Genomic DNA, 24,050 nt, shown 5'->3' on the forward strand with positions numbered 1-24,050 from the left:
ATCAACGGCCATCTAAAAAATAATGAAATTAAGTTCAGGGAATTTTTTAGATTAAACCGCAATCAGTTCGATTTTATTTTGAATCTAATAAGAGACAATTTAACATTAAATCCGACATTTTTTATAAGGAAACCCATATCACCAGAAGAAAAATTGGCGGTTACATTGAGGTAAGTACAATTTTTCAATTAAGTACAGATAAAGTACAATGAAATAAGAACTCAGATTTATAAATTTATTTGTGGAATACTGTTGTTTTATTTTAATATACAATTTGTATCAAAGTTAAAAATAAATCAGTTTTCTATTGATACAAATAATAGTAATAGTTAAAAAAAAAAAAATATTAAAAAAAAAATAGTAGTTAAAAATAATAGTTACCTTATCATATATTTCATTGACTTATGAACAATTAATTTAAAAAAATCAAAATACCTTATAAGATAATATTTTAAAATATATTGTTAAATTTATTGAGAATTGGTGTTCCATGTAAATGTAGTTGGATTTGGTGGTCCAAACTGTTGTTGAAAATTTGAATATGATGGTGAATCTAGTGAAGGTGGACTATATGGAATAAAGTTGTTAGAATATGGGGAACTACTAGTAGAAGTATTTGACTCTGATGATACTCTGCTAATGCTAGGTATGATGTGGACGTTATGCGTATGATAATCTGCAGCTTGAAGTTCCAAGTCAGTCACAATTGTCAACATTTTCAATTTCGCCTGTGAAATCAAGTGTGGTGGCAACTTTTTGACAGATAGAGCTAAACTTTTGAAAAAATGATCAACATCATCGTACTCATCCGTATTTTTTTTTTTAGTGATCAGTTGTGTCATCAGCTCTGTTCTTTCTTTTGATCGTTTTTCTAATAATTCAGTGACTTTTAAATTTTTTCTTTTATGAGTCGATTTTTGTGATTTTGAAGTCGATGGAGATTGAGGACATTGCGTTACTGGTGATGACTGCAGTATATCATCTTGTGTGATATTTATTTCCTCTTCGTCTGAGCCAGAATCTTCATTATTATCAGTATCATATATATTTGAAGTAGTGCTGTTAAAATGAATAATAAATATTAATAATTTGCTATTATAGTCATCACTAGGGTAAGGATGTTGTAGCATTTGCATCTTTCCTTCTACTGTTCCAATTTATTGCTAAGTAAGTTTTAAATGTGTTCCATTTAAGTACGAATTAAAATCTAAAACTCTTAAGTGCAATTTTCGGATTTTTTTCAATTTAGTTGAACTTAGTCATTTACACAAAAGTTTTAACTATTTTTCAAATTTTCGATTCTGAGTGTATGAATGTATTGATTTCACAATGGTGTGTTTTTTTATTTATGTATTTTTATAAGCATTTAAAGTTTGAATTTTAACAAAAATACGTAAATATCATGAAAATGTGCAAATAATTTTTAGTCAGAAATTCATAAAAAATTTTAGTGCAATATTGTAATCAATTTTACTATTGTTTTACTACTACAATGTCCGTACGCTAGTCATATCTTTACTGGGTGATTGATTTTACGAGCAACACAGTGGCCAATCACTTTATCATGATACCATTTCTTGCATTTAACCATAAATTACCAATAACTTATGGTCTTTACTGACTATGACGCAAAACATTAAAACCCCACAAAACTTTGAGGAACTGTATCTCGATGACGGATAAACGAAAAATTTAAATTTGAATATTATAATTCATAAAAAAAGCTATACTCGTATCTATATATTTATGGAATTTATAATACATGTTTCCATTTTAAAATCAAAAGTTATAGTGGTTAACTAATAAATATAAATGCAAAAAAAAATTAAAACTAATTGAAGTTAATACAAAATTAAAAAAAAACAAATTTTGAAAAAGTCAGTAGTTTGCGAAATAATTAGTGTTGCACTTGAAATCAATCACTCTATCATATGTAATAAGGTACTTACTTTCTTTCTTGTGGTACTGCATCCAAAAAAGTTAAAAATGGTGCTAAATGCCATTTTGAGGGTTTTGAAGAGGCACTTGCTCCAGTATTCATTTTTCTTGCCCGTTTATTTTTTAAATGGGCATCTTTAATGTTTTTGTACCTTCTCTTGCAGTCTTCATCTAATACAAATCAATATTCATAACCGATTTCAAACAAGAGTTAAAATACTGTTTAATAATAAAAAAAATAATTTATAAAAAAAATGATCAGTCAGTTCGCGTTCGCGCCGCGATCGAATTAGATCGCCGACCGCGATCGCGCAGGGGAAACCAACGCTATCTATTTTACATTGGATCAGCAGCCGCGCGATCGGGGCGCGCGATCTTGGATCGCGATCGCGCAAAGGAAACCGTACCTTCACACAAATCTTTGTTAAATGACAATTTTTTACTAATATTACTTGTCGCTATCAATAACTGCGGTTGTTTCCGATTTACTTGATATTCATATTGGGCAAGGCCTTTGATATGTTTGTCACTTTTTATATGTTGTGATACGTTAAACTTTTTGTCAGAACTAACTTTGACTTCACAAATTTTACAAAATAATACACTTTTATCAATTAAAAAAATTTTAGGACCATATAAATTAACATAGGTTTGGAGCCGATTTGACAAATTTTGTTTAATTTTAGGCATTTTTAAACACGATAAATACGATAGTTCACGATCAAACGCACACGCAACACGCAAATAACGGCAGAACGCAGACAACTAAAATAAAATCATAGGTCTTTATGTACGGCGATAACGCCGTATCTTACGGAAATACGACGAATTCGATAACTGCAGTTCATATTTTGAAACAATTTTAAAAACAACTAAATTATTGGAAATGAACGGAATTGTCCGATTTAATCGACGATAACAACGGTCTAAGGTCGTTTATTCCGGATGCGTACCATCTTAAAATAAAACAATTTGTTTTCGTTCACATATTCGTAGGCGGCTGTTTGGTAGCTAATTTAGTTTTTCAACAATATGTGTTTATTTTTTTAAATATGCCCATTAACAGCATTTATAACTCCAAATTAGCAAAATACCTCCTATAATATGTATTTATGTGAAAATATACCCAAAAATAGCACTAAAAACCTAAAATTAACAAAATAGCAGTAAAAACCGTAAACATGCAAAAAAAATAGCAAAATAAAATTTCGTGTATGACATCAGAGAAGTGTGAAACATATTTGTATCTTACTTTGGATGTTCTAGGATGAACCAATAAAAATATGCATTTGCTAGAACTTTCGAGCCATCACTGATGGGTTTCCGTAATTGACATTAATTAAATACGAAATAATGACTGGTTTACCCCGTAATTGTCTATCGATGGAGGAACACGAGCAAGACATTGTTTTTGTTATCTTATTCACGTTTTCAGATATTGTACCAATATATTGTACATCGATAAGAAAAATTAAATAGTTTACGGTTGAAATTTAAAATGTATAAAATAAATAAAATCATTTCTATTTCAACCGACAATCTTGATTCATTTAATAATTTGAATTACTCTTGCATAAATTTAATGTTGGGTATTTTTTGAAAAAAAAAAACAAAAAATGCAAATCAGTCCATGGACCCCCTAGGTAACCATGTACGGAGCCCCTAGGGATCCATGGACCACCGGTTAAGAACCCCTGTACTATAGTGAATGTAGGATTTTATTTCCAAAGGTTAGTAGCGGCACGTGTCTAGGTGTACAGGTGTAATAACGACTCGTTTCAAAAGAATATATCCGGTTCTCAATTTGCTAAATTTTACAGTAGTAGACTATATATTAGATTCATATATAAAAAATAATGCTGATTTTCTACCAGAAATATGGTTAGAATATTTATCATCGACATTACGCACGATTAACAATAGCAAATCTTTCCATGGAAATTAAATAGTTCGTTTAATTCTTCTCGCCCTAACATTTTTAATTCTATAGATATTTTAAAAAATACACAAATTGATACTTATATAGCGTTACGAAATCAGTGCTCAAGGAATAGAATAACAATTGAAAAAAAATGGAAGAATTAGAAACTAAAAAAATTACTAAAATTGAATTTGTATAGCAATTTTCATTCAAATTTTTACCTACATTTCGACATTCTGTAAATGGTGTCGTGTTTTTGCAATCTTTCATCGGTTTTCCGCAATTATTGGAAAAACGATTGAGAAATATAAAATGAATTAATGTAACATTTGCTATCGAAAACTACCCCTGATGTTGTTGATAGGATCAATTTTACTAAGAAAAATCGTGTCCACATTCATAAAAAATAAAAATATGTGTATGTAAAAAAAGTAAATATTTATAATTGTATAGAGTCCATGGGGAGTTAAACTCCCATCCTTGATCACGCCCATGAATATAAATATATACATAAAAGGGTAATATATAAATAAATATAATATACTAAATGTCAATACGTATAATTCGAGCATAAAGCGATTTTCTAAGTAGCACAGAAATAAAATAAAATAATTTGTACAAAAAAGAAAAAAATGAAGACGACAAAAAAACGTATGATAATATATTTTATTTTATAAATGGACATTTACATTATAATTACTAAATTACACACAATTCGCTTTGAACATCACGAGCCGCCACTGTTATAGGTACGAGTAGAATGGTGTGCCCTATTTACTTTAATTATTGGTTTTATAAAATCAAATCAATACTTAAATCATATTTAAGAATAAGTTATTATGAAATATGTACCTATTTAAAATTAACTAAGCCGGGAAGTGTACAACACAATTTAATACATTTTTGAACAGCATGGAATAAAACTTACAAAATGTATTTCGGATGCAGAAAAATTCAAAGTGTCTGCCTCCACACAGTGGACTTGAAATTCTGTACCAAAACACCTAAAAAATTTACGCATACTAAAACTGAACAGTAAACATACATAAGTGTCGCTGTTTTGTTGTACGTACACTCAGTGCATTTTTTAACTAGTTAACTAGGTGACATAAATGTCGCCTAATTTTTGGTGTTAATGAGATTTGAGTGGACGGTGGTGAGGAGAGAGATAAGAGGGTTTATTATAGATTTGAACTCGTCAATGAATTTTAGAAGTGAGGTTTCATTGGTGTTTGTGGATGTATTAGAGTTTGCGGACTGGTGACCCTCAGTTACATTTGCATACGTACGTGACCTGGTCGTGTTTTCGGAGCCTGGTTGTTGCTGTTGATATTCAGGATTGATGTTGATGTTGAGATTAGAAGGCGGTGGCTGCTGGGCTTTCTTGCTTGAGGTGTTGTTGTTGTGTTTCCAGGAAATTGTTTGATATATTGTGCATCCCTTATAGTTGGCTGGATGCACGCCTTGACAGAGGCCGCATTTTGCTGGTAGATCTGGTGATTTTGTGCACGATGATGAAAGGTGTTTTTCTCCACATTTGACACATATGGGTGGGTAAGCGCAGTATGAGCGAGTGTGTCCATAGCTTTGACAGTTTTGGCATTGTGATATCTGTCGTTTTTTGTGGGGCTCTTCTATTTTTACTTTTGTATGCAAAATAGACGTAATAGAGAAAATATCAGTATCGCTTTCTACATTTGGGTCTATGTCAATAAAGAACATGGGCAGCGAAATTTTGGTTTGGTGGTGTTTAACATTGGTGACATTTCTCACCTTGTACCCTATTTCTTCTAGAGCTGTTGTTATATCGGATCCTTATGACTACTCTTAGAGGTTTATCGGATTGGAGCTGGTATGTGTGGTACTGAGCGTTGATTTCTTTCAATAAGTGAATGATTTTTCTGTAATTGTCTGGGGTATCAGTTTGGACTTTTAGATGAGTTGCGGTCAATTTACACGAGAAGGTGTTTGGGCCGATGTTTGTTTAAATTGGTTCATCAAGCCCATGTAGTTGAGAACCCCTTTAATGAAGATGGGTGGAGGCAAAGTTGTTTTCGGTGTATTGTTAGTGGTATTCGGTTGCTCCTTGTTTTGATTATCAGATACGACGTTAAGGTTTTCGATAGTAGGCTCGTCTACAGCTGATAGGACGCTATACCTGTTTGGCGTGATAAACGATTTAACTTTCTTGATGCTAGCTGTATAGGATGGTGGTTGCGGTGGAGTGGACGATGTCGATAAGTTACGTTTATTTTTATTTTTGTCTTCATTATTTTTTCTGATTATTTGGTTATTGATAATTTTAATTGAGGACACGGTTCTAGAGGCCATATCGCCAATGTTATCGGAGTTCAAAGGTCACCGCGCGCAACGGTGCCTGTGGACCTGTGTTTGGACTAACGTTTCGCGGTAGTGGGATGTAATTTATTTAGTTTAATTTATAAATAAATAAAAATAATAGACGATGTTACTTGATTTGGAGAAGTATTTAACCCGTAAGTTGGTCAGCTAACAAGTTTGTGGCAAGATTGTCAAGTATTTCGTTGATTAAGATGAAAAACGGAATTTTCTGTTCGGTAGAAGTTTCAGAGCTGAACATAATCCGGGAGCGACGTAAAAATGCGTGCTCACTATCGGACTGCCTGCGCGAGAGTATCATAAATTTAAAAAAATAATAATAATGATAATAGAAATACAGAAACTAGTGAATAAAATAAAATAAATTTATATTTTTTTCATTTGCCACGATACTTGTCCCTCTTTCATAAAAAAATCAATAAGTTCTGTTCGAACGCATTTGGTTGCATTTCCTGGTTGAGAATTGTCCACTGTCGTATCTTCAATCAACCCACTAATAGCGATAGTATCCTCAAATGTAATACCATCTCTGTCCCTCACAAAATTGTGTAAAAGGCAGCACGTTTTAATTATATTTTCTGCCAAACTTTCTTCAACATTAAGTGCACGATGCAAGATTCTTCACTTATTACTAAGTATTCCAAAACTGCATTCGATGTATCTTCTGGCTCTTGTAAGGCAGTAATTAAATATTTTTTTACCCACAAACAAATATTTTCCACCAAATGATCTCAGAAGAAATTGACAAAGCCCAAATCCTTCATCTCTAATTAAAAAATAAGGAATTTTGTCTAAAAGAGGTTTGGGTGGTGGTAATTTAATTTTGTTAGTTTTTAACAATTTATACAGCGATGAGTTTTTAAAAGTTATTGAATCACTTGATTTTCCTGGTGCTCCTACGTCAATGTATAAAAATTTGTAATTTGAATCACACGCTGTCAGTAAGAGAATGGAAAAAAAAATGTTTATAATTGAAGTTCATTGATGCACTGCCCTCTGGCTTGATTACTCGAATATGTTTCCTATCGATGGCTTCAATAACGTGTGGAAAATTAGCTCGTTCTTCAAATTCTGTAGCAACTTTTGTTAGTAGTTCTTCCGTGATTGTAGGGAAACAACTTTTTTTAAATGTGGCCCAGAGAGATTCGCACACTTCTCGAACAATGTTAGATATTGTTGATAATCCAATGCGATAATCGATGTGAAGATCGCTCATCGTGTATCCAGACCCGAGATATCTAAAAACAAATAATATTTAAACTAATGATTTTTTCATGTCACAGGTAATTCATATCAACGAAAATGGAAAAGTCTACGCGGTTCATATACACGAGAATTGGCAAAGCAAAAGAATCATATGAAACAGGTTCTGCAACAAAATTTCGAAAAAAATACATATTTTTTGATAAACTCAGATTTTTAGATACTACCACAAAACCTATAGATGATAGTATTGAGTTGAGCGATCATGAAAGAAATTTAGAAGAAATTGAAGCAGTAGCTGAAGAAAATATTAATAAAATGCCTTATAAAGGAAAGCCTAAGAAACGGCATTCTGACGAAGACCTCTTGGAAGTTCTAAAAAAAAAATATTAACAAGAGACAAAAAAAAGTTTGGATTATGAAAACGAAGACCGATTATTTTTACTATCCCTACGTAAACACTTACAATCTATACCGAATCATATGAAACTAAATGTAAAGACACAAATGATGAATTTAATATCGTCTGCCAAACAAACAGCTTGTGCTACTTCTTCAGGTCAGCTCCATCCTTTAACCACTATAAATCAGTACTCACATCCGAATCCGATACGAACACAGTTTAATATAAACTCTTATTCAAGCCAACCTGTACAACCTGCCATACGGACCAACGTAAATCGGCACCTAAATACGCAATCTGAATTTGGAATCGAAATACCTGTATACAAGAACCAAACGCGAGCGCAGCATCAAGACCAGTTATGGCCTACAACTTATAGCCCCGAAGATGCATCCTCTGTTCAAAGCGATTTATCTAATGATGTATTTAGCAATTAAAAGTAACTCTCAAAAAGTATGTTAACAATTGTTTTTTAGTTTATAAGAATTAAAAAAGGTATTTAATTTAATTTAATTTTTTTATTACAGTTTTTTATTTAATATAATATCTTGTTTAGATATATTAATATTTATTTTGAAAAGATATTTCATTTATTTTCAAAAAAATGTTAAGTATATTTCTTATAATAAAGCATAACACTTTAAATATTGTAAATTTATTATTCTTACCTCAGAGTTAAAGCTAGTTTTTCATTCGGAGGAATGGACTTCCTCATGATAGTATCTTGTTTCGTTATATTATTTTTGATACCAGATAAAAGTTCTTTGAATGTATTCTTCGACATACGAAAATATGAGAAGAATTTTATATCATCTCCTTCCAAGTCATCAAACAGTGTTTAAAATAATCCTTTGTTTGGTCTTTCTAGAAGCAATGGCTTCACCCAGAATCTTCTCGGTGTATTTTTACGTTTCTTTTTTTTAATTAATAGCATCGCCAACAATAGTTTAGTTTCCACGTTCATTTTGAGAATGATGTAGTGCTCTCGTGTTCACAAATATTGTCTACCGATACACTTTCGCAGCACCACTAACGCGCTTTTAAAAACATTAGCAGCGCCACTGACGCGCTTTTAAAAACAATAGCAGCGCCACTGACGTGCTTCTAAAAATATTCGCAGCGCCACTGACGCGCTTCTAAAAATATTCGCAGCGCTACTGACGCGCTGCTAAGAAGCGCTGCTGAGTGGCTACGTGTGAAGACGCCCGTAGGGGGCCCGTAAGGCGCCCGTAACCACTTCATTGATTAAAAACACATGTATATTTAATCGAAGCCTATATACTAATATATTTGTGCATTCACTGGATGCCCCAATACCATACTGTTGCCACTTAACATCTTGACGTACTCATTTTATAGACCAAATAATATAATTATAAACCTATATTATTTTTTCAAGTTGATAATTTTTTCATACATTTCTAAAAAGGTCAAAATAAAAATATATTTTTAAAGTGTACCGGCATCCAGATGCCTCCCAAATATCTGTTGCCCGGGGCAATTGCCCTTAAAACCCTCCGTTAAATCCGGCCCTGATCTTCACTCTTTACATGCAATGTATGCTCCAATTTTAACTTTTTTATTTTATTTTCAGAATATATATTTTTAGCAGTAGAAAGTCCATTATAAATATGCTTGACAAATGATTCAGGTCTTCCATGTAAAAATTAAGGTATAGCATCAGAAATTTTTTTATACTCTCCTGTAAGTTTTAAATTTTTTAAATGATATTTCCTTAATGATTCTGGTAAAAATTGATCAATTATGGTTTCTATAGTACTATTCAGAGACTTTTTTTTTTAATTAATTTTTATAAATTCAATAAATAACTTAAATAACTATCTAAACATTCATACTTATTTTAATAAATTACTTTCATATTTCACCAACTTTGCCACAACATAGACAAAACCTAATTCTGATAAACGTATAATAAATAAATTTAAATCATTAGTTTCTCCTTGAAAAGAAATATTATTCACTATATTTAAATTGTTTAGGATATGTTCCAGACTGTTGAAATATCTAGTATCTTACATTTTAATAAAAATAATGATTTAAAAACCCACACCAAAGATAATTAAAAAAAATTATTTAATCAATAAACTAAGAGTTTCATTAAACATGTATGTATGTCATATTGGTACAAGTAATAATAAAGTGGAATAACCCGTTAATATCAAGTTATCTTCATTATAATATAGTTATATATATTATTCTTGGTTTTTTTGGTACACAGCCACACTGACTATAAATAATAATTATTAAATCAACTCGGATAATCAAAAATAGTTTTAAAAGCGTTAGAAATTTTTAAAAAGTGTTTTAATTAAAAAGTTAACTACTACATAATAAGTTTACTTTAAGGAGCCTCACTAACACTTCTTTTTTTAACAAAAACTACTGTTTCTAATTCCAACGCTACGTGTCGACAATTATCACGATTTTCATTCTGGAAAAATATTCGGATGCTCCGTAATATGTACAAAGGAACGATCGAGCTACATTTTTAATTTTTGTAATTTGAATTGCAATAATTGCAATAACTAAATACAATTTTTAAAATGTGCCTCGATCAATCCTTCGTACATATTACGGAGCATCCAAATATTTTTTCAGAATGAAAATCGTAATAATTGTTGACACGTAGCGTTGGAATTAGAAACGTATGTTGGAATGAAAAATAAACATTTTTTCGCGATCACAATATTAAGTGATGACAGAGTGCGAGTGCGTGCGAGAGTCCCCCGTACCGCTACCACGTAGCGTCTCGCTAATGAACCTAAACAGTGCAATATAGTTACATTAATTAAATATACATAGATAGCCCATAGCTATACGCAATATGGAAACACGTAAATTAGTACGGATTATGTGACATTAGGGTCGCGTCACACTTTCGCGGTTGCACCGCGCGGTTTCGTTCATAAATATCATCACATGTGTATTTATGGAACGTGCACACTTGGGCGTTTCCACCGCGTTCTACCGCTAGCCGCCGCACAACGTCGTTGCGTGTCGCAGTTTGACGGCAGCGCCGCTAGAACTATTTTCGACCACTCAAAATAAAAACCCATGGTTTTCAATCACATGCACCACACTACAGCGGTAGCAACGCGCGTTTTCTGTATAAAATATTAACAATTTATTATAGTCTTTCTTCTGTAGAAACGGGATTGCGAAATGGTGTAATTTGTTTTGTTATATGTGGACGCACATTCTCCAAAAGTTCATCAAATGATTGAAAGGACATTCTGTAATATTTAAAGAACTTCCGTGGATACTGTCTTATGTCCAAATAAAATTTTTTAAAACGCTCATTATCTTCGCGGCTTTTATTAAATGGATGTACCCAAAATTCTCTTTCTTTTCTTGGAGAATTTATATACCCAAAAGATTTTGCGATTGATATCACTTGCAAAGAACGCATATAGTAATTGTAATCCATCCTACACAACATTTGTATACATTTAAATAACAATATTCAAATATATAATATTAAATAAATTAATATACTTGAAATTTATTTACTAAATGTATTAGTTAACTTATAAATGAGGTAGGTAAATATAATAAGGATTATTTTTTTACAAATTAAAGTTAATTACTATCAATTATAATGGAAATCAGTGGCGTAGCCAAGGGGGGCTAAAGTGGCTATAGCCACCCCATGGGCCGTGTTTATATGTATAATGTATCTTGACTAATAGAATCAATGGATGCTCGTTTTAATCAAAGGCTTATTGATGTTATGCCACTTGAAGGACTTACTCCGGCCAATTTAAATATGTATGACAATAAAAATATTATAAAAGTTGCTAAAATATATGTCCAAGATCTCCATGATGATACCTCATCAATAATCAGAGCTGACCTGTTCATATGGAGGCAACAATGGAGTCAAAATACTATTCCAAAACCGAATCCTGCTCTTGATTCACTCTCTCATCGCACCAATCTTCGACCTAAAATTAAAATACTTTTACAATTATTCGCCACGTTACCAGTTACCTCTTTCACTCCGGAAAGAACGTTTACAGCACTTAATCGCTTAAAAATTTTTTTAAGAAGCACCATGTCGGAAAACAGACTGAATGGGTTAGCTATGGCTAATATAAATAAAAAAGAGCAATTCGATGAAAGTGAAATAATAACTGAATTTGCCAGAAATTCGCCTAAGAGGATGCAGCTGTCAGAGTAGAGCAAGTGACTGAACACTGAAATCAAAATTATTATTATTATTATAAATTATATATTAATAAATATTATTAAAACTATACTAAAATGCTTGAATTACGTTTAGAAACTTGGTGGTAGATGGTGGGGGCGGGTTAAGGGTGAATTCTTATATCCTCTCTTACCTTACTTATCCAAAAAAGTAGTTAGCCCCCCCCCATTTAAAAAATCCTGGCTACGCCACTGTTGGAAATTGAACTTACTTTTGATCTTATTACTTCTGATGAAGGATGAACTTAAATAAAAATCAAACTTTTTTTTTTTTTTTTAACTTAATTCTTTATTTAGCAATCTGTTACAAATTAGAACAATACGCTTATTTGATATAATAATAAAACAAAACAGGAATGACGGAGTGAAGAGACCTCCCATTGGAGGTACTTCGTCAGGAAAGTAGTTAACCTATATTACACGTTTATATACAATTTATCACAGCAGGTCACGACACCACTGTCGTTTTAATCTTCTTTGAGGGTTGCCTGGAATAGTTGCGGATGAGAGTTGAGTAATAAGAGAGTTTGGATGTTGGGTGAGTCGGCTATTGAAACGCTTGTAATGGAGTTTGGCTAATTCGGTGACAGTTGGTATTTTTAAATCAGAGTGGAGGGATTTATTGGAGATGTAGTATGGAGCTTTTGAAACTGTTCGAAGAATTTTGGATTGAAATCTTTGAATATGATTGATATTAGATATTTTTGCTGCACCCCAGAGCTGGATTCCATATGTCCAGATAGGTCTTAGGAGTAATTTATAAATTAATAGTTTGTTAGTTAGTTTTACTTTTTTGGCAGTTAATAAGGGTCGTAGAAGACGAAGACGGTTGTTGAGTGCGACAACTTTGCTTCTGATATGAGGTGCCCAAGTAAGTCGGCGGTCGATGTGGATTCCAAGATATCGTACACACTGGGCATTAGGTAAAGTTTGGTTGTTTAGAAATAGTCTCGGGCAAGTGCCGTGCCGAAGAGTGAAAGTACAATGGGTGGATTTGCTCTCATTCATTTTTACTCCCCATTCTCTATACCATGTTTCGAGGAGGTGAAGATGATTTTGTACATAGAGAGAAGCTAAGTTAGGGTCAGGACTGATAGCTATTATAGCTTTGTCATCTGCAAAATCGCCGACTAAGGTTTGGTTTGAGTTAGGTTGGTCAGAGATTAACAGATTAAAAAGTAGTGGGGCAGTAACTGCACCTTGCAGTACGCCAGCATTAATTCTTGCTGGAGGGGAGATTGTAGAGCTTATACGCACTGAGAAAAAGCGGTCTTCGAGGTAAGACTTTAGGATTAAGTAGTAGTGACTAGATAGTAGATGTTTTAGTTTATAGAGTAAACCCGCGTGCCATACCCTGTCAAAAGCTTGGGAGACGTCGAGGAAAGTTCCAGTACAGTAGAGTTTTTCCTCTAATGCGTACGAGATTTTATCAACTACCCTGTGTACTTGATGTACAGTGGAATGGCTGTTGCGAAATCCAAATTGAGTGTTTGGTAGTATATTTGCATCAGTGACTATGGGTAGGATACATTTTAATAAAAGTTTTTCAAATATTTTTGACAGGATCGGGAGAAGACTTATTGGTCTGTACGAGGAGGGACAGTTTGGCGCTTTATTAGGTTTAAGGATTAAAATTATAGTGGAGTATTTCCATAGGATTGGAAAAAAATCAAACTTACTTGTGATATTATAATATATTATAATCACTACGCACAACCCACGTGGACAACGATAAGTGTACAACTGAGAACGTTAAACCGTGTTTAGTGTGACACGAATTTACCGCGCGGTAGTTTCAACTAGAGTGACTTGATAATAAGAGTGTTGTCATAGAGCGTGTTGTTCCTGATTGGTTATTAATATTATCCGCCATTAGTAGGCTAATATTTTTTTGATAACAACTGATATTATATGAGTACTGGTTATATTGTATATAATTTTAAACTGTAAATTGTGTTTTAAGTTTCAAATAGGTATTCAATTAATTTTTTTAAGTGACTACACGCTTACACCTATGTAAGTATACTTATAATTATATTTATTCATTGTTATACCGAGTTGTCTGATGAGATATTTACTATAACTATATAGTACGTTTGAAAGTACCAATAATATTTATCACTTGTTTATTTATTATTATAATTTATAGTATTGCAAAAATGCCTGGATGTGCTGCTATTGGATGTTCGAACTCATATAAAAAAGGATTTCTTATGAAATATTTTTCAAGAGAACTGGCTCGAAGGAAATTGTGGCTATCAAAAATGAAGAGAGATCATTATATCTTATACGAGTATAACTATTCTAGAATAAATAATATAGGTACTTATATATTATTATAAAATTTATAATAATATATAGGTAGATATATAGTAGATTATGAGGAAGTATTTATTCTTATTATTAAATGTTAAACCATTAAAGTATTAAAAAACAATCTATAAAATACAATATCCTATAATATCAAGTTTGAGCCATTCATTTATTAGTCTACTAATGGCGGACAATTTTCTCATCAGTTAATATGGCCACACTCTCTCTATCAAGGCACTCTAGTTTCAACGCGGTAGCTACCGCGTGGTGCAACCGCGATAGTGTGACGCGTTGGCAAATACTAAATTGTACACAATACACAAACCGGTAGAATAAAAATAAACCGCGATAAGAAGAATTCCAAGAATATAAATTAAATTGAATATTGTTATTTACTAAATCCATTGATTAAATATACATGTATTTAATCAATGCTAAATCTGAATGGCTAATCATATAACGTTATTTTATTTTCGAATATTATGTTTTCTCATGGCACTACTATGATGATTGCTGAATAAAGTTAAGTTTAAAATGTTAATATTAAGTAAAATAATTATTTTTTTCAAATAATAATTTTTCAAAAGCAACTCAAGCACACTAAGGAACATTATTGATTTATTTTATATTTAATCAATGAGAATATAGGTACCATAATTGATTTAGGATCTAGCAAAATATTTTTATTTTAAACAAAACAACTTAAAAACTTACATATCCATCTAAAATTATTGATAATAAATTTTAAAAAGGCTGTGATTTTACACTTTTACAAATTTACAAACACATAGATACACTATTTTATAATCAAAAATTAAAACAAAAGTAAACACAGGTTGGAACAGATCTAAAATCTTGGTAATAAATCATAAATTTAAGACAATAACAATTTTAAATAAAAGTATAGTATAGATAATGTAAATATAATTATTAAATTTTACGTACTTAAGAGCAACGTTTAACACGTATTGATCAGTATTACAAAATAAAACGTTTTAAATGTTTGTTTTGTTAAAAATAAATAGTATATTTGAAAACTATTTATATACTGTGATAACGAGTTAATACCCATTTATAACACATATACAGCACATAATATTCATAAATAGTTATATCATCGTTTTAATAGACTAAATATGAATTAACCAATGGCAATATTAAAAATCTATTTTAAGATATATCATGAATAACACCTTGTTCATATTTTATACACTAAATTTATAAATTGTTCAATTATATTATCATACTTAATTCACTCATTGCGTTAAATTTACATATTTGCAATTTTGAATTATGTCGTTAATACAACATATAACCTTTTTTCGAAAATTGTCTAGCAATTTTGTTATAGGTAACAACTAAAATGATCATATATTAATTAAAAAATGCTCAGCCATGTTTAATTTATATCAATATGAATAAATTCTTAAAATATACTTAGTCAATAGTCGTATTGTAAAGATAAATAAAAGAAAAAAAATGTGTTGTACTTTGCAGGAATTCGAAATCGGAACTCCTGGTATTAAAGCCGTATAATATGACCACTGAACCACAAAAGTAGCGCACTCTGATGTCTAGCTCCCATACTACTAGATTTCTGGCTCTCCCGGTCGGTTATTGAAAGCTTCCATATATTATCATTGTATGGGCTATCTATGTATATTTAATCAATGGTAGTTATAAACTTTATTTCGTGGTATCCTATAATAATGTTAGCAATTACTTATATTTCCGCGCCCTGATAATAAAACTATATATCTACATTAGATGTTTTTATATTGTATTATCGTTCTGTATTTCAATTTTGAATTGATTATTCATTCATTATTCAGCTTTCTTTCCGTAAAGGCTATTTAGTTATTGTAATTGGTGTGTTAGTTTGTAATCCAAATTTAAAATGAAAACCAAAGTTCTTCTATCTAAAAGAAAAAAACATCAAGGTTTCATAAAGGGAATAAGAGGCCACAATATGAACCAAAATAATATAAATAATAGAGATGAAACACAGTAAGTTTTTAAAATATTAATATAAATATTAAAAAATATTATTACTATTATTTTATTTTATTATTTGCAAAAAAAGAATCCCTTCTGAGTCATTGATTATTGTAAGTACCGAAGACAATAGGTCACATGTGAACATTTCTTATCCTCTTTCTTCAAGTGATATGAATTTAGCTTTACCATAAAATTGCGAACTCGATGAAAATTCGTATATAAGCTGTAATAAAAAAGTGTTGGTTACGTCATCTCCTAATATTGTCCAAACACCGTCCACTTCATCATTACTTAAGAATTCAGTAACTAGTTTATCACCAATCAGAGTTGTTGATGAAGCTTATACTAGGACAGAAAAAAATAATTCGATGGAAATCAATCTAACTGGTAGAAGAATTGTAAATATACCACATTTTTGGACAACATACTAAATGTCCGTCTTATTTTTGCAACAAAGTAAATACGATTAATTATTTAGAAAAAATTAAAGCTACAGGTTCACTATTTTATTATAATTTAATGCAGCCTGATCGTTATTTGGCTAGACATAGTCGTAGTCCAATGCACAACGTTGACAGCAATGTTGTTGAATCGCTGAACGGTATTATCGCTAAATTAATTGGTGGAAAAAGAGTTAATTTTGTCATTAATAGATCATACCAAGACCGTGTATCTACAGCTACAAATTAAATGTCCTTTATCAGCAGCAAATATAACGCCCGAAGAAAGTATAATTCAAAGAAAAATTACTCTATGGAAAATTGATAAAAACAAAGATAATATAGGAATTAATACCAACCATAAATATTACTACCAAGTACAAGGACAACTACACGTCACTGGAAGAAGATTTGGTATAATAGCATATTGGACAAATAAAGGTATAAAGCATGAAACGATTGAACAAGATGATATATTTTGGGATAACAAAATGTTTCCAAAACTAGAAATGTTTTTCTTCAATTGCCATCTTCCTGAATTGGTTGATCCCAGACATTCCAGAAGTATGCCAATAAGAAACCCTACTTATATTTTGGAAGCAAAAATGAAGAAAAAAAATAGGCTACACTATACCCGTATGAATATAATATAATATTATAATTATTTTACTACTGTTATTTACTACACAAATTATGTCATATGATTTTAACTTTACCTTAATAATACTATTTTATAACAATATTATAATTATTAAAAAATAAGTACGTAATCGTAATTAACAGCAATTTATTGTAAAAACTTCACTAACAGAAAATTTCGTAATTATTACCTTCACTGATTGTTTATTATGTATACTATTTCTATTACCAGAGGCGGTTTGAATATATTGTACTTAGTGGTGCAAGACAATATATAGACACCCACCCCGGTCACCCCTCCACCATCATAGAAATTACAAATAAATTTTTGTATTTATAAGTTTTTTCATATAACTAATATTCTCCAATTAAGTTGTATACACTTTTTATAATAACAATGATTGGGTAATGATTTTTTACTTACTTTTTAATTAATAAAACATTTACATTGTGTTGCAACCCACGTGTTCAAATGAATCGTACAATATTGTTGATAAATAAAATAGATATTTATTTAAGTTAAGAGAAATCACAATAACATAGATAAGTTATAAAATGTACGGAGTGGAGATTCCTTGTGCACACCTATATGCGTCAGAGGGCTCGGAGCGATAAACTCGTAAGTCTTAACGGTCAGGCAATGTACATACGGACAGAGTCCGTGGAATCTCCAATGGTGATGTGTGGGTGACTTGAGCTGTGGAATCTAACTGGTCTCTTGTCTCTCGCCCTTCGATATTTATGCTGGTCCTGTGACTGCTAAGACACTGCTGTTTGGTATGAAATCGTCCCGGACGTCACGTATATCCTGTGGCCATCGGATTTCTACATTTGATAATTAGCCATTTGTACGCGCCCTGGACTGCATCATGAAAATGTGATGTTGCACTCTTGAATTATTATTATTTTGGGAACGACATTTTATTGGAGTAGGTTATTGTGTTAATAGTTGTATTTACATTTTAAAAACGTACTTAATTTCTAAGGACATTTCCTTATACAAACGTGACGATTTTTCTTTAACATTTATTATGTGAAAGTGGACACGTACACAATATTTACGTGTCTTATAACAATTGTATTTAAAAATTAATCAAATAAAAATAAAAATTAGGTACCTACTTACTCTTTTATAGTTTTATTCATATTGAAGATTTGATTACACATTTTTTTTAAATATTTATAGTTATTGCAGACTATTATTTTTAAGTTTGATGAATCGGTAGGTACTTAAATTTTAAATATTCAAATATAAACTATATTTATTATTTATTATACATACATATATACATATAATAAGCACAGATAATGTCAGAGGCGGTTTGAGTATACTGTTTTTGGTGCACTGGACCACCAATGTTAAGGGAGTGGGTGGTCTTGGTTGAGCATGTGCTGATCGCAATGTTTAATTTTAATATTCAATAAAGTAATGAAGTACCTAATCAATGACATTTGATAAATGATAATCGTGGCTGAAACTGTTGAAAGCGTCAAGTTTAGAATACAAGGTATTAGCATCGATTATAAATACTATATAGTACTCAGGGTCGGATTAAGCCATCCGTAGGCCCAAGGCACTGATTGAATAATGTATACAGTTAGAACTTGAAACATATTTAAAATTACATTAGTACAATTAAAATAAATACCACTCGTTTACCCCCCTTTCCTATGTACTCTAATCGACAAATAGAATAATAACTAATTCCTTATCGCATACATGGGTCGTCAAAAACACTAATGACTTTTAAATAAATTGATCGCAAATGCTAACAAAGATATTCGATAACGAAAATTCGTTCGGATACGCCGGATTCTCGGAAACCAACTACATTTAATTTACATTACATTAGCAGTTGTATATGTTTACGTACGTGAAGTTGGCCCACCCTTTTTCACGGATTAACTTAAAACCTATACCAATATTTTGCGAGTTATTTGTGAGAATTTGCGAGCAAGCCGTTTGCGAGTTATAATTAAAAAACAGAAGGGTGGGCCAACTTCACGTACACGGAAAAAAATAATTTACCGAATTATTTGGTTGAAAGATATTTAGTAGTTGCAATGGTCTAATATTTAGGTCCACCCACTTTTTAGTAATAAATACAAAATCTATTTGATATAGTTACAATATAAGTTCTGATATATTTTGGGTACAAACACATTTTTGTTAAAGAAGCATTGGATTTGTAAACAGTACAAAAGTATTTTTGTTAATTTCAAATTGCTATGTTACACAATATGTGTAATGGATACTATTCTTGTTTGGTGGTGTTTATTAGTGTGAACGGCTGATTTCAGAGACAATTTTGTAGGAAAAACAAGTTTTCGGTAAAAATAGCTAAACAGTACGTAATCTGTACAGCGGTTCTTGTAGGTATTACCATTGATTATAGAATAGTTCTATTCTATTCTATAATCAATGGTATTACCCAAGCGTATTGTAAAGATAGGAAAAATAAATCCATGCCGCTGCTTCCAAGTTGCAACGTCATAGACCTTCCTGTTTACTGTTGTTATTTGCGTAGGTCGTACACTGACCGCGTGTTCCAACTTTCAACAATAAAATTTATATTTTACATTTTATTTGCGACGCGCGTGTCTGACATTTGTTAATTTGTTATTAATCATTATTACAACTTACGAATTGTGTGATACATTTCTTTATTGTTTTTTTCTTTTTTAATTTTTATATTATTATAAATATTATTATGGCCGATGCTGATGTTGAGAGCTTGGGACCTGGAACAATATATTGATGTTTTTCAAAGTAAGTATCTACCTATGTAATATGTATCTAAAATTCATTCAAAATATGTAATTATATAATATAAAATTATATAATACTTAAAAAATATTTATTTATACGGAATATATTCTGTATTTTACCTGTCATACAATGATAGATATATAATTTAGATACAAAACAGTTAATTAAGAATTAATGCAGCTGAGTTTAAAACTAATGTTTTATGATTGGTAATGTTAGTTAAAAGAATAAACATAGGTATTTTGTTCCTCTATATTATACTCAAATTTCTCTACTGTTAGATGAAGGCAAAGACATTACTTGTTTGAACATTTTAACTGAAGATATGATGAAAGAACTTGTTCCTAAAATCGGTCATAGAGCAAAACTTAAAGCAAATGTAGATGAATGGAGAAAAGTACTAGATTTAACCAATGATACTCAAACTACATTTATGATGGTGAGCACAGAATCTTATATTGTAATTATTTCAATTAATTAGGTTGATACAGGGTGATTGTTCAAACATATTTTTCTTAACATTTTAATTTTATAATTTAACATGTGATTTAATAAATATTTCTTTATAGATACCTATATTTTAAGCTTCTATAGGATTTGAGGAGATACAGAAATATTTGTTTGGTTAGATTAGATTAGGTACTGTTTCTCTACTCTTTTGTACTTGAAATATTAAAATCATTATAAATAATTTAATTATTTATTATGATAATATTATATATATACAGTGGAATCTCTATTTAACAAACTTAAACGTTTTTTTTTCATTTAAAGAACTCATTTTTAGGGTACACAATTTATGCAAATTCAAATAATTATATAAGTGAAATGTATGAGTATAATAAAAATAAATTAAACGAATACATTCTAATTATATTAAGAACTTAGGTAGGTACATATGTAAATTATATATTTTTTTTTTATTCTTTGTTGTCAAAAAACTTTTTGATATCTTGTTGATCATCTTACCATTTTGACTATAAAAATTCTTGCAATTATTAAAATAATTAAAGAAGTAATCTGTTACATTTTTTACAGTGGTGTGCTAAAATCCTTGATGAAATGTCAACAATAATACTGAATTAATTTGATTTTTTGTTTAAGGGAACATTTTTGAATGGAAAGTATTATGTTTCGTTAAATTCGTTTTATTGAGAGTTTTGTTAAATAAAAGTTTGTTTTATTTAGATTCCATTATATAATATTAATTTATGCATAATTGGTTTAATATTCAGTTATGTTTTTGATTTAAATTAATGCTTTATTGATTTTGATATAGGACATATCTTCTCCTTTGAATCTTGATGTTGAATCACCAACTACTTTATCATTAGGAAGTGATACAGGTTTTATATTAAGTCCATCAGACTCAGATATTTCCATCACACCTCTTGACTCTTCTGTTAATCAATAGATACTAAGACAAACATCTAATTCATCTAATTCAAATCAGATATATGTTCAACACTCAAATGTAGATGTAACATGTCATTCTTCAAAACTGCCAAGTAATTATTAACTATCTTATTTAAATATTTATATTATTTGAATATAATGATTTTGTATTTTAAGGCCAGAATGTACTTAATTATTTGAAAAATTCAAATGAAGGAAAAGCTATTCTGTTCAAGTATAAAGAAAGTGGCTTATTAGATAATTTTGGGAGAAGGCAGTTGTGTAATTTGATTGTACGAAAAGAACTTGAAAGCGAACCAGAGAAAATAGTTACAAGTCAGAAACTTTTATTGCTGTCACAAGAAATCACTAATATTTTTCCAAAAGAACATATTAGCACTTATTTCATTCCATACATGAATTATGGCAAGTTATTTTATATCAGAATTATATTTTAATTTTAAATTCTAAATAATGTCTAATTATCTTAGTATAATACTAAGATACTATAGTAAAATTTGTTTTTATTTTTTATATTATACCTAGGACCTACAATAAAAAAAGCAGCAAAAGGAAAATTGTTGGACTGCTTTAACAATCGCAGAAGAGATTATAAAAAATCTGGTGTCATAACATCACATTCTAGACAATCAGCCTCACCTATTGAACAACATTCTTTAAACTTAAACACCATAAACTCTGGTAATAATTAGTAGTGAGCACTAAATATATATATATATATATATATATATTTAGTGTTCATTAATTAATATATATATATTAATTAATTTGTATTTATATATGTATTAAATATTCAACTTTTGGTTCTAGATTTAGAAAATGTTGAAGAACCTATTAAATGGTTAAACAATTCTTCTGATCCCTGGGATTTAGTTGAAAAATATTGGAGTATTACCAGAAACTATAGACTTCAACATTTATTAAATACAGAAACTCAAACAGTCTGTCAATATATGAATGAGTTTCCAGCATTAAAAAAACCCATGGGATATAATCTTGTAAGTCATACTTAATACTTATGTATCTTTATTTATATACAATTTTATATTAGCAGCGTTGAGTTAAATCTGGATAAAAATTTAGTACATTTATTTTATTCAGATAAATAAATAAAAAAGTATTTTATTTATACCTAAAATTTTAATTATGGGCATCTACTCATTTAGTGTCATTTAACATTTTCCATCAAATACATTGCCACAATGTTATTTTTATTTTATTATTTAACACGGAAAAAGCTCTAGTTCTAGTAGTAAGAGTATAAAATAATAATATATTTTGATAAGATGTTTCTTAATAATCCAATTTTAGGTATTAAGCATTAAAATTAAATTCAATACCTATCTATATAATTTAATATTAATTAACTAAATATTATCTTAAATTAATTATGTTTCAAATTTATGAAGTTGCTTGCAGACTTTAATTTTATATATCCTGAAAAAATACAAACATTATTTGAAAACTTTCTGATTTATAAGGACAAGATTTTAGAACTTTCTGAAAGTACTTCTTCAAATCTTAGAGATCAAACACTCAAAAATGTATTAAATTAGTACTTAGATCAAGCTCAAAGTATGTATTCCTTATTAATATATATTGTATTTTTGTATATTAAAGATTTTGTTGTATTTTCAGAAAACGAAGAATTGTCTTTAGTGGCAGCGTTCTTGGTTCTACCGTTCTTGTTTTCTCCTGTTACTTTTAAAAATAAAAGGGGCAAATGTAATTGGAGACCTTCAAAAAGTGAGATGCGAGATGGTTTTATTCTTCATTTGAGATCTCATGCAGAATTACAAGAAACAATATCAAGAAGAAAACAAAAGTATACACAATTAGCTTTAACATTGCAACCTTTAATTATTATCATCGGATCAACTATAAGTGATATTTCTCAGTATTTTGTCGTAGTTGATGATACATATTATCTTTTAAATTCTATTATTGCTGCTGTAGACTGCTGTTTTAAAATTATTCATGCTCTTCATGCAGAATACCCAGTTGAAAGTAAACCAGTTTGGTATTTTATTCAAAAAGGTTTCTACAAGTTAAAAACTTCATGGGATACAGAATATGTTACTGTTAATTCATTAATTAGTGATGTAGGTATTTTGGTTTAAATATAATTATTTTCATTGTAATATAATATTATACATACATTTAATTCCTTATTTTTTTTCAAAAGGCATCATGCTTTATTTGTAATCAAACATTTTCAACTATTCAAATTTTAATTAAACATTTTCAATATAAACATTTTAGTCATAACTTTTCTATTTACTATTGTGCTGAAAAAGATTGTAATCGTTCATTTCATTTATTAAATTCTTTTAAAAAACACCTTTCGTCTCATATAAAACACTTAACTATTGAATCAACTAGTAATAATGAAATAATTCATTCTCCATCATCATCTACAAGTAA

The 24,050-nt window shown here is 30.1% G+C and overlaps 4 protein-coding genes across 7 annotated transcripts; 3 read left to right on the top strand and 1 right to left on the bottom strand.

Annotated features, from left to right (window-relative positions):
• Nucleotides 1-433: 433 nt before the first annotated feature.
• LOC112689951 lies at nt 434-18,232 on the bottom strand. 4 transcript variants are annotated; one of them, XM_025563831.1, is made up of 4 exons: nt 17,865-18,232; nt 5,149-7,455; nt 1,950-2,109; nt 434-1,059 (listed from the first exon to the last, which is right to left on the bottom strand). In XM_025563831.1, exons 2-4 carry the CDS (start codon nt 5,579-5,581, stop codon nt 471-473), a joined length of 1,182 nt encoding a protein of 393 aa, XP_025419616.1. In that variant the 5' UTR covers nt 5,582-7,455; nt 17,865-18,232; the 3' UTR covers nt 434-470. The 4 variants fall into 4 exon arrangements, with proteins under 4 accessions (XP_025419616.1, XP_025419615.1, XP_025419617.1 ...); XM_025563830.1 differs by lacking the exon at nt 17,865-18,232 and adding an exon at nt 8,492-9,605; XM_025563832.1 differs by lacking the exon at nt 17,865-18,232 and adding an exon at nt 4,788-4,863 and having other exon boundaries at nt 5,149-5,541.
• A 1,648-nt stretch (nt 18,233-19,880) lies between these two features.
• LOC112689952 lies at nt 19,881-21,712 on the top strand. Its single transcript, XM_025563835.1, has 3 exons — nt 19,881-20,210; nt 20,492-20,649; nt 21,490-21,712. Exons 1-3 carry the CDS (start codon nt 20,159-20,161, stop codon nt 21,622-21,624), a joined length of 345 nt encoding a protein of 114 aa, XP_025419620.1. The 5' UTR covers nt 19,881-20,158; the 3' UTR covers nt 21,625-21,712.
• On the top strand, nt 21,625-23,357 carry LOC112689953 (the record flags this gene model as incomplete). Its single annotated transcript, XM_025563836.1, has 6 exons — nt 21,625-21,718; nt 21,783-22,031; nt 22,152-22,307; nt 22,437-22,624; nt 23,036-23,201; nt 23,265-23,357. Coding segments are annotated over 5 exons (834 nt in total), but the record flags the coding sequence as incomplete, so codon positions are not given.
• On the top strand, nt 23,240-23,767 carry LOC112689944 (the record flags this gene model as incomplete). The annotated part of the gene is made up of 1 exon (XM_025563823.1): nt 23,240-23,767. A coding segment is annotated over one exon (507 nt), but the record flags the coding sequence as incomplete, so codon positions are not given.
• Nucleotides 23,768-24,050: the final 283 nt, after the last annotated feature.

Source organism: Sipha flava, unplaced genomic scaffold, assembly GCF_003268045.1.
Source record: "Sipha flava isolate LNK unplaced genomic scaffold, YSA_version1 486_pilon_pilon, whole genome shotgun sequence".
Lineage (NCBI taxonomy): Eukaryota > Metazoa > Arthropoda > Insecta > Hemiptera > Aphididae > Sipha > Sipha flava.

What these genes read in the sequence shown, in the direction of transcription:
- LOC112689952 (XM_025563835.1), top strand. Translation starts at nt 20,159, where the DNA reads ATGCTGATGTTGAGAGCTTGGGACCTGGAACAATATATTGATGTTTTT. An exon ending in ATATATTGATGTTTTTCAAA is followed by an intron (nt 20,211 to 20,491) that starts GTAAGTATCTAC and finishes CTCTACTGTTAG; the next exon opens with ATGAAGGCAAAGACATTACT. An exon ending in CTCAAACTACATTTATGATG is followed by an intron (nt 20,650 to 21,489) that starts GTGAGCACAGAA and finishes ATTTTGATATAG; the next exon opens with GACATATCTTCTCCTTTGAA.
- LOC112689951 (XM_025563831.1), bottom strand. Translation starts at nt 5,581, where the DNA reads ATGTTCTTTATTGACATAGACCCAAATGTAGAAAGCGATACTGATATT. An exon ending in CGAAAACACGACCAGGTCAC is followed by an intron (nt 2,110 to 5,148) that starts GTACGTATGCAA and finishes GATTTGTATTAG; the next exon opens with ATGAAGACTGCAAGAGAAGG. An exon ending in GCAGTACCACAAGAAAGAAA is followed by an intron (nt 1,060 to 1,949) that starts GTAAGTACCTTA and finishes TCATTTTAACAG; the next exon opens with CACTACTTCAAATATATATG.